Consider the following 11,414-nt stretch of genomic DNA (forward strand, 5'->3'; position numbering starts at 1 on the left):
ATATGCACATGTGTGTAAATGACTAGATTAGGTTGTTCTTTATATATATATATATATATATATATATATATATATATATATATATATATATACTGCATAAGAAACAATTTCTAGACGACCAATATTTCCTGTCGCCCAACAAGCATATCGCTTCAATCAGTCATGCCAAACATCTCAGTCAGTTATCATTTTTGTTTTTGGTATCAGCGTTAGCTCATTTCTTCATTGATCTGACTGCGCGCTAAAAGTGTCATAATGTATACACATACCTTTTTCGATGGTAACTGGCCATCTGTTAGCGCACAGAGACGTGGCCCTTGTTGTCAGATGCTTCGTCACGTCTGCACATGTTCAAAGCGTCGTTCGCGTATGGGAACCCAATACGTTCACACGTAGGCAAAATACTTCTAAGCTGATAACCGCATATAATATATTGGTCAAACTGTTTCTGTTAATGGCCACACAGGGAGCTTCCTTTTTCTCAGTAAGATACTTGTAAAACATTGACGATGATCCCTTTGGGCTTCCCCTTCCAGCGCCATTATTTTCCCCATAAGAGAAAAACTAACGAGCCATTAACGGCGCATGGAAGCACAAGTTTCCAACAAACTTTGTTACATATATGCAACAAGGCATATATTAGTGGGTGTGCTTATCCGGTCCATCATATCTTTCTATGTACCAATAAATTCATCTAATCTCAATATATACATATATAAGTGACCAATCCTTGTAGTAGGATACAAAATAACAGTAAAATACGAGCGTGTATATACTCGCAAGCATGTATAAAATCAGAATCACGTAATATGATTACATCATGGTTGTTGCAGTAACTTTTTTATTCATACACTACCCAAACAGTTCATAGTAGTTCATCTTATAAGTCCAAGGGACACCTTTCAGCAGATAGACAACGTCGCCACCCCAGCCAAAACGCCGACTGCCGGAACAACCAGGAACTCTCTCCGCTTACAACAGGCCACGGTAGTTGAACCCAAACCCCCGAGCCGGGCGAGCTTCAGTGATAGTACTCATTCTTTCATTGAGCTCACGCTGATCAGCTCTTTCGCTGACTCCAGCAACTATGCTACTCACCGGCCAAGCAAAATTGTCCTATCTCACCAACTGTTCTACTACTGATGCTACTATTACTACAACTGCTAACTTTCACTGCGCCATCTTCGCCGCTCTTCTTCTCTATATCGCCAGGGCGCAAGCGGTGCGGCCCTCCGCGCGATAAGGAAAAGTGTCCGCCTATAAACTCATCTTTAATTCCAGTCTAAGTATTCCTGGTCTATCACTGTAGTTGGAGATAGAAACCCCTTTCAACCCGCCTTGGGGCCGGACCGCCCGCTCGCTATAGCCTTCTATCGTCATAAGTATAATAAACAGGTTGTCCGTATCTCTTCCAACATCCTATGCCAACGCCTATCTCCTTTTTAAGCGTGCAGCGCGCACACTCGGTACACGTGGTCATAGTTGTAAGAAGCATAATAGTGATGTCCATTTGAAATCCTACGGGAACGGAAGATCTTCTATTAACCGACAAATGTCTTACCAGATCAAATTGTTTCTCAAGTAACTCTGGCACTTTGTCATTTTCTTCACAGTGCATGAGCGTATGTGTATATACTTATTTGACAGCGTTAGAATAAAAATCAAAGTCACTCAAATGATCCTCATGTGTGCGTAAATGGTTGTCTGCAAAAAAAAAAAAAAAGAAAAAGGGAGTACATCTTCGAATGCGAAGTCCATGACGGCTGTCATTTTCTTTGGCTGGTCAGACAAATCCGTCAATTTAGTCAGGCGGCATTTCAGGATCTTCCATAGTTTTTATCATTCATTGTGGCGTAATTTTAGGCTCAGTACTTACCTTCGTTAGTGGCCTGTTTATATTTCACTTCGATCGACGTTATCATAATGGGCGATATCGGTTTCGGATAGTCTGCTTCGTGGCTCTAACTACTATAATTTTCTGAGCCTCTCGCCTTGCGCTCTTCTCCTAACTGCCTGTTTTATCGCACCTTTAACGTTTTTCTTCTGGGGACTGAAAAGGGAAACGTGTTGCACTTCAACGACGCAATGTCTGTCTATAAAAAAAAACCGCATTGTATTGATGCTATGCCAGACGCTGCTACTGCTCCATTTTCTACACTGCAGAGTTTCAACCTATCTTTGCCATAACCTGAGTATGTTTACAATTGTAGTTATTAGCACCTTAACTATTATTTTATACAACATCCTAGTTAAGTTACTTATTCGCCTTCTTATTGAATGGATTCCATTTACAAAGCACTGGTCACACATCTATCTGACTGGGTGACATTCTGCTCGCAGAAATTGGAACAACATTTGTCCTTTTGCTAGCCATATTATAATAATCGCCCATGCTTGCAATAGCGATAACGACGACGACGACGACGACGACGATGACGACGATGATGATGTTGATGTGACGTAAGACGGATAGTCCACTTCTTGAACAAGAAGAACAGCAATTACTACGACTACAAGAACTCGTATTCCACTCGTTACACACTCATCTTTTTTGGTGGAGGCGCGCCTGTTGTTTCGGGTCACGCACTTGTTTATGGTGAATGCTGCTTGTTCAATTGCTTTTCCAGATGCTTTGTTATTTGTCTTTCATTTGCGATTCAAGCAGCAGTTGTGGTACCGCAGCTGGGTGTACATGTTGTCGGTATTGTGCATGTTCTGTGCCAGAGTCTGAGGCGGGTTTGTACCGCCGCTCCGTTTGGGCATATAATCTAATTGGGTCTACTCCTCTGTATCGCGTGGCAATCGACACATTACCGTCCATCCCGCAGATGAAGAGGCTGATGGCGGAATCCCGATGCAAGATCGTTCGGACGCCGCAACCTCGCCTACCAAGGACAAAGCAGGAGACGACGAATCGGGTCACAGGAAAGAGAAATCCGTGCTTCAGGCGAAACTTACCAAGCTAGCTATCCAAATTGGATATGTCGGTAAGTACGTGAAATATCCTTAATTATCTGTTTAGTATATGCTAACTGTACTAACTATTCTGTATTTATAAATTTATGTCATCTTGCGTGTGTGCATTTTTGGTCAGTTGCCACATTAGAACTTTTTAATTTCAATATTGGTAAATTCGAATGAAACACCTAAGAAAAAGTCGAACCACTTTAGTAAGTAATTTTTTTTATATTTGATCACGTATCATAGTCACCATTATGTTTTCTAATTTTCTTTTGCTTTTTTTTTTTTTACGTTCTGTTTAGGTTCTGCTATCGCTGTGCTGACCGTGCTGATCCTCGTGGTACGGCACTTAATTCAGGTGTTCGCAGTGGAAGGGCGGGCGTGGAAAAACTCTGATACTCAGCACATGGTAAACTGCTTTATCATCGGCGTTACCGTGCTCGTCGTAGCAGTACCCGAAGGCTTGCCACTGGCGGTCACACTATCATTGGCGTATTCGGTTAAAAAAATGATGAAAGATAACAATCTCGTGCGACATCTAGATGCTTGCGAAACTATGGGCAATGCAACCGCCATCTGTTCTGACAAAACTGGAACACTGACAACCAATCGTATGACCTGCGTACAGAGTTACGTAGGTGGCGTCCACTACAAGAGCACACCGAAGTACTCAGACCTTCCGCAGGCCGCGGCAGAGAAGATCGTCAACGGTATTTCAGTCAATAGCGCATATACGACACGAATCATGCCTCCAGAACAGCCTGGCGAGCAGCCCAAACAGGTGGGCAACAAAACCGAGTGCGCGCTGCTTGGCTACGTCATGGATATTGGCAAAGACTATCAGCGCGTGCGGGACGAAATTCCCGAGGAGCAGCTGTATAAGGTCTATACCTTTAATTCGGTGCGCAAATCGATGAGCACCGTTATTAAGCTACCGAACGGCGGCTTCCGCGTCTACACAAAAGGCGCATCGGAAATTGTGCTTAAAAAGTGCACCAGCATTCTCGGCCCTAACGCAAAGCTGTTGCGCTTTCAGCCGGAAGATCAGGAAAAGCTGGTGCACGATGTCATTGAGCCCATGGCTTCCAATGGGTTACGGACTATTGGCCTCGCCTTTAAAGATTATATCCCCGAGGGTGTCGAGAAGGTTGACAATTCCCAAGCAGTCTTTACCGAAGAGCCTAACTGGGACGACGAGGATAACATAATCAGCGGTCTCACCGCCGTCGCTATTTTCGGTATTGAAGATCCCGTAAGACCTGAGGTGAGATTTTGGTATTAATTTTCAAGCAAGCAATTGAATTTTCTCAGGAAAAAAGTTCTATCTGGTCTTGAAAAATGCCGCACCAGAGCAATATCATTAAACTGTAATTTCTTGCAAAATACTAGCGACCAATCATCAGTGAATTCCTTTTTATACAAGTTCATTGTTATTCCGTCATTTTGCTGACGCTGCAAGAGATTATTTAAAAAAATTTAAAAAAAAAAAAGTATTTCTTTGCGCAGACCATAGAACTAAATCGAATATACAAACGAACATGCCGATATCGATTTGACTACTCCTATCGCAGGTACCTGAGGCAATCCGTAAATGCCAACGAGCTGGCATCACAGTCCGTATGGTAACGGGAGACAATGTGAACACAGCTCGTTCAATCGCGCTCAAATGTGGCATCATCAAGCCAACTGACGACTATCTCGTGCTCGAGGGAAAGGAGTTCAACAGGCGGATACGCGACGCTAACGGCGATATTCAGCAGCATCTGATTGACAAGGTCTGGCCGCGGTTACGGGTTTTGGCACGTTCCTCGCCCACGGACAAATATAATTTAGTCAAGGGAATCATCGACAGTACGGTTAGCGATAACCGTGAAGTGGTCGCTGTCACCGGGGACGGCACGAACGATGGTCCTGCACTTAAAAAAGCCGACGTAGGATTTGCTATGGGCATTGCAGGCACTGACGTCGCTAAGGAGGCCTCCGACATTATCCTAACGGACGATAACTTTACATCAATTGTGAAAGCCGTCATGTGGGGCCGAAACGTCTACGACTCAATTGCCAAGTTCCTCCAGTTTCAGCTGACAGTAAACACGGTCGCTGTCATTGTGGCGTTCACCGGAGCCTGCGCAATCCAAGACAGCCCGCTAAAGGCAGTGCAGATGTTGTGGGTAAACTTGATCATGGACACCCTTGCATCACTAGCGCTTGCCACCGAGCTGCCAACCCCAAACCTTCTGTTACGTAAGCCGTATGGGCGTACGAAGCCCCTTATTTCACGCACCATGATGAAAAACATTCTCGGCCATGCCGTCTACCAACTATTTGTCATCTTCACACTGCTGTTTTTTGGACCAAATATCTTTGGCTATGAAACTGGAATGGGCGTCCGCGTATCCGAGCACTTCACTATGATCTTTAATACCTTCGTGATGATGACACTGTTTAACGAAATCAACGCCAGAAAGATTCACGGCGAGCGCAACATCTTTGAAGGCTTATTCACAAATCCAATCTTCTACAGTATCCTCGTAATCACTGCTGTGGCCCAGGTGATCATCGTGCAGTATGGCAGTGTCTTCTTCCAGACCAAGGAGCTTTCGATTGACCAGTGGCTGTGGTGCGTCTTCTTCGGCTGTGGCACCCTCGTGTGGGGGCAATTTATTACTTCGATCCCCACGAAGCGCATTCCTAAGGTGAGTCCACGGTTTCAATTGTTAATACCGCAAATTGCTTGTTGCCATAACAAATACCTAGCTGCCATTTCTACCATGTCGCTTGTCGGTCAGATTGAACGACGGATTCGTAACCAGCCTTTACCGATACTATGCCATTGTACGTTTGAGAATTTTTTGTCTAGCATTCAAATTAGGCTAACATGAAAAACGGTAACAAGTGTACTGTTAAGAAATTAGGCCACATGTTTTTTTATTAGTACTAATAGTTATTTACAACACAGACAGGAACTTGGCCCGTCATATTGTATAGTTGACATACTATTCAGCGTTACTTGTAATAGTGAACGGCCTATTGGAGATTGGCAAACAGCTGCATTGCTGACAGGTGCTACAAACAATGGGCGGTGCAGTAAACTTGCACTCCAGTCTCACGCTTTAGGGTTCACGATACTTATGGAATGTGCCTCTAGAGTCTTTACTTGAATTTGAAAGACTGTTTAATGGAACATCAGTAGAGGCGGTCTTGTCTCTTGTCCTTTTCTCCTGCTCCTTTTCTTCCTGCCATCGCATTTTGACCCTTAACATCCCATCAACGTTCCGCGAAGAGCTGAGGATCAATGACCTTGCTCATGAGTGATTGGTCTTTACGGCTGTGCAGACACTGACCACTAAATGATATATCGACATCAGATCATCCTGCTACTGGTGATGCTGCGGTTACCCTCGCCTTGGACTTTAGGGCTCTATACAATTAAACTGTTATCGTATGTCGTTAAAACTAGCTGATCAGTGTCTATGTACACCCAATAACTGCTCTGAGTGTCATTGTGCAAAATGCTATATGCAGTGTCGTGTGGCACCTCTGTTATAAGTGCCAAACAAATAGTCTTATTTAATGCGAATCTGGTAACCGTTATTTGTCTTCGGTATGGCACAAATAAGTGTCGCGGAACAAAGTCATCAGTAGTAAACCCACTACTAATATGGATTGCTTTTTTCTCATAGCTGACCGCAGCCTTTATTGCCCCTAAAAAAAATGAGAATATTTTTCTGTTCTTTATGCGGCTATTGTAATACGCGAACGTCGGCCGGGTGCCTAGAATGTAGAAGCAGTCGATTAGAAGAGGTTTTTATAGTGGTACACTTGTAGAGGTGGCCGATCTTTACTGCACCTATTTATTACCACCCTCGGCGCGGTTTTGTCACTGCTTCAAATCCATCTTAGTAATTTTTCACCGTCGAGTAAACGTTCTTAAATGACTTAATTTGATTATTTAGTTTCGACGTACCGCTAATATGTCCCGACCTGATTTTTTAGATATTGATCCCATCGAATACTACTAGTGATTGTTTACGAGCAGGTGCTTCAGGCTATACGGAGACAACTGTAGATCCTTAGATACTATACGCATATTGAAGACGGCTTTTTAAAAGCGAGAGAACAGTATTATGACGAGTTGTAGAGCTATTTATTTATAGAGGCAATCGAAAAATATATGAGAAAACCGTATTCACGTTATTATCACTACTATTATTATTCTTTGCATATGATCTATTGCCAAGACGAGCTTCTTTTCGCCTTCATTGCAGACTCCCGAGGTGGCGGTCCTTTAATCATTCCAAGCAGACATTCACGCACACAAACATATATACAGACGTACATACGCCTACGAGCTTGCCTAGACGGCAACGAAGATTGTGACAAACAGACCTTAAAAACATATGATCGCTTGCAAAAAAAGGGGTGTGGGAGCGGGAGGGGGTGTGGGGTGGGGGGCGAACATTGCGCAAGGCCGATGGAAAAGAAAAACGAAACAAGATCGAACTGAGTTTACTGGCTGCCATTGAATGGAATAGCTGATGCAGTTGGTATTTTTAAATATGTTATTACGAAAGCCGAAGTCAGCTGCACCCTACATTGAAAGTGAATATATATATATATATCAAGATGAAAATAGAATCCTTCGGTAGCATCAGTAGGTAGTGACCGTGGTCAGCAAAATCAATTTAGCAACTATACAGGGCAATAATTCTCTATCGCTTAGACGGTGGAAAGTAAGGTGTCGTAAATGATCATTGCAATGTGTACCAGAAAGCTGTCATGATACTGACGTAAGAACGACGGTAAGAATGAAAATAGTTGATTGTTTATAATGGTCATAATTAAGGTATGACCTGTTTAAGAAGAGGACGAGGAGGTAGCCTCGCCCGCTTCTTTTGCACCACTTCTACTGACTGGTCAAACGGTTGGTTGGCCACTACGTACTTTGGCGACGTTGTCCTTATATCTTGTACATAACCTGAGCCAACCTAGCCATTCGCAAATCATATATATATAACCCACAACTATAACGCCACTGAAGAGTGCTAACAACTAACGTTTTCGTACGAAATGTCAATACTAGCAATTAATTTGAATGCTCTATTTCACAAATCTTATTGCTCTTCAAGTTAGTCATTATTCTTGTGGATATCAGCAACCAGTAACAGAATAGAAAACTAAGAAATGGATAATGCCAATGGCTAAAATCGACAGAAGAAGCTCGACCAGCGTCAAAGCTCTTCTTGCAACAATTTTGCGACGACGTTCACATCTAATGATAAGATAAGTGATAGAGATAAGTGTGCCTGCATGGCCAAAACGAATTATCGATAGCGAACTCGGGTTGATTACAAGCGGCCTACTGCGGCCATCTACTTCGATCTACTTACCATCAGTTGTTCTAAATTTGTACGCACGAATGGCAATATATATAGCGTTACCGCTTGCCACAGATGGCGTTAAGTTACCTATTTTCTTACTAAGACATCTCATATTATAATACTGTTGTTACCACAAAGCGTGCACGTTTTCCAAAGGCGAAATTTTTCCTCTTTGAGAACTGTTTCATTCAATATGATATCGAGGGCTATATTTCAGAAGCTCTTGCTAGCGAGCAAGATATCAATGAAAAACGTTGGTTAGTCAATGTGTTCCATGGTAGAGTTGTCATAAAATAGCTCATGTACGTGACACCTAGCTAGCTCGTGCAAACAGTGGACTCCGTTACTTTTCTCTGATAAACAAAATGCGGAGGTCTCGTGTACACCTAGGATTCTGCAAGCAATAAATCCTGCGACGCAGCAGTATTGCAGTGCGGCAGGCTCGCCATCGACCGACCCATACATAGGACACATTTGGGAAAACGGAACAAATTACGGATGTCTAACAGTCAATCAGCAATTGACAACAACCGAAGACGGACTCAGCCAGAATAAGCAATTACAACAACGTACTTACATGGTGCGCATGAAGTTGCCGCTCCGTTGCTGCTGCGACTTCAGTCCTTCCATTGACGCGGTCAGTGACTCGGTCAATCGTTGTTGGTGTCGATGTTTTGTCGTCTCGCTGTTTTATTAAATCTTCTTTTTTTTCACGTAACGATAATATATGAGATGCGTCCGTACACATCAGTCAATTTAACCTTGACACAATGGATGATGGTTGAATATTGAGTAGTCGGTGCAAGGTATCAGTCTCGCACCTGATCTTATGCCCAACAAGTAATCGATGTTACTAAATTGAGAAACAAAGTTAAGTAAACGCCTGCGCCTGTCGTACGTCCGTATGCGCTACTATGCACCTCCAACAACAACAACAAAAAAATTAAACGATGATAAATAGAGTAATCAATCCAATCCTATCCTAAAAAAAGAAAAAAAAAAAAAAAACATAGTATGCGCCTGATAATCCTATCAAGCAAACTCGAACAGCTGCTTCGATGAAAACCCTCCAACCACATTCACTCTAGTCCACTCCAACCCAAGCAATAAGAGGCAAACTGGGCAGGAGATAATCACTTACCACACCACCGTACATCGTACATTGCACGTCGATGATATGTGTAACTGTGTGTCGTCAAAAGAAGCTTAACTGGATGAAGCGGTTCCGGTGGCAGGCTCATTACTAGGGAGCGGCATATTCCGCTCGTTCATCCCGAATATTGTCCACCGGCATCGGTTCTCCACCCACGCGCAGGCAATGCAGCAAAAACTGAACTCACGAGTGTCTTCTGCATCCTCGGCATCAGTAATCAACTTGCCAGCGCTCAACTTCAGCAGAGCCGTGGTCAGTTCATCGGACGTTCTAGCACCGGATCGTTCTGTTTAGAACACGAAGACAATTACTAATACAATTAGTTTGCTGCCTGAATGGTTATTCACTTAATGATTGATTGGTGATTACAACAGCAACAACAAGTACTACTACAAATCTAGTTGGATTGCAACGACTTGAAAGCTTGCTTTCCGGTCTGTCATGCTATATCTCTATTTTTCAGTAGTATGCCCACGATGATTTCTGCCAGAGTTTTGCATTACGCCTCCGTTGTACCGGCCTTGTGACAGGAATGTGCAAAAATCTATAGTGACTGATCCGCCCACCCGCAAGACCCTCTCTTCGACATACGCTCGCTCGCTCGCTCGCTCGCTCGCTCTGTCTATCTATCTGTTTGCCCCACACAACGATTGGCTGCTCGCTGTTCCGGAGGTGGTTCCGAGGTCTCCTATTACTTCACCCCCCTGATGACTAGCACTGCCGCTATGCCCGTGGAGGGACTGTCTAAATTTCTTGAACGGTTTTTCACAAACTGGTACTCAAACTGGTCAATGGTAGTGCGCGGTAATATTAATAAAAATAATAACGAAAAATAAACACAAAGAAAAGAGACAATGAACGTTTTTCTTCACGTTGACGTCCGTTCAAGCTGCGCGTAATGAGCACCTCCAATAGATGGGTGTCCTTTCAAACGGATGAAACGAGATGGGATCGACCCGATGCAGTAGGGCGCTTTTGAAGGGTCTAGGTGCGATGCTTCTGTATGCGCACTTGCCTCCGGATGCGGTCTTGTCTCTTCTCATCATCTATTGAGAGAAGGTTCATTGGGCGCTGATCGGACTTTTGCAAAGCTCTAGCATAAATACCCGACCCACTTGTTCTTTTTCCTCTGCCGTCCTCCATATTACATTAGATGAAACCGCTACAGCCTTCTAGATTTGCGCTCTTGTGGCCCAAAGACGTTATTAAGATGCATTGCTGGTTGACTGATTGATTGACTGACTGACTGACTGACTGGTTGATGCCGTGATCGATTGATCTATACCAATTCATTGACCTTGATTTATGAATTCAATAACTGATTATGAATTGACTTAGTGGTGGCTCATTCTCTCAGTATGAACATATTACACTGATCGTCTTAAGCTGTATTAATTCCTACTCGTTTATTGACTCCGTATAATTAAGGATAGTTGCTAAAATTGTTGTTTTTTTCTTGCCATCGTTCGATTGATTTCCTCATTTATTGACTGATCTTCCCTCTTTGCTCATTTTTCGCACCTCGAATGTGACGTCTTCTATCAGCACCAACATTCTCTTCGTGATATTGCGTAAATATTATCGTTATATTACCATCGTCATTAAATTATAATTCGTGGCAACGGCAACACTCGACTATTGGCAACCGAACTGCTAAACGCTGCTTTGACTCTCTCAATCCCCCTCAAACCTTGGCCCTTCTGCCAGCACACACACACGCCTGCGACCTGCCAGTGCCTCCCGATTGCAGCTGCAGTTGTGGTTGAGTTGCGTATCAAGCCATCACAGGCCCCGTTGCCTGCCCCCTTAGCGTAACATCGACGACAAAGAAGTAGAATGCCCATCCGCGGGATCGTTCAGGTCAATCTATTGGCCGATAGTTGTTGCTGCCGCTGCTGCTGCTGCCGCTGCTGCTGCTG

At 43.6% G+C, this 11,414-nt stretch overlaps 1 protein-coding gene and 1 long non-coding RNA gene across 14 annotated transcripts in view; one reads left to right on the plus strand and one right to left on the minus strand.

Annotated features, from left to right (window-relative positions):
* PMCA (plasma membrane calcium-transporting ATPase 3) overlaps positions 1-11,414 on the plus strand; it is a 79,184-nt gene that overhangs the window by 10,117 nt on the left and 57,653 nt on the right. For all 10 annotated transcript variants that reach the window (XR_002679267.2, XR_002679268.2, XM_086967626.1 and 7 more), the window contains 3 exons: positions 2,829-2,987; positions 3,264-4,225; positions 4,533-5,657. Coding sequence is in view for 8 of the 10 variants with exons in the window: in XM_086967626.1 (XP_086823752.1) it covers positions 2,829-2,987; positions 3,264-4,225; positions 4,533-5,657 (2,246 nt within the window). In the remaining 2 variants the exon portion in view is untranslated. The remainder of the gene's footprint in view (positions 1-2,828; positions 2,988-3,263; positions 4,226-4,532; positions 5,658-11,414) is intronic.
* LOC111258903 (uncharacterized) overlaps positions 1-11,414 on the minus strand; it is a 23,357-nt gene that overhangs the window by 2,967 nt on the left and 8,976 nt on the right. For 2 of the 4 annotated variants that reach the window (XR_015310355.1, XR_002679277.2), the window contains exon 2: positions 8,920-9,781. This is a non-coding gene — a long non-coding RNA (uncharacterized LOC111258903). Of the gene's footprint in view, positions 1-269; positions 2,051-8,919; positions 9,782-11,414 lie in introns of all 4 variants that reach the window. The other 2 variants (XR_002679276.2, XR_002679275.2) reach the window with 2 other exon arrangements.

Source organism: Varroa jacobsoni, unplaced genomic scaffold (genome assembly GCF_002532875.2).
Source record: "Varroa jacobsoni isolate VJ856 unplaced genomic scaffold, vjacob_1.0 scaffold_275, whole genome shotgun sequence".
Classification (NCBI taxonomy): Eukaryota; Metazoa; Arthropoda; class Arachnida; order Mesostigmata; family Varroidae; genus Varroa; species Varroa jacobsoni.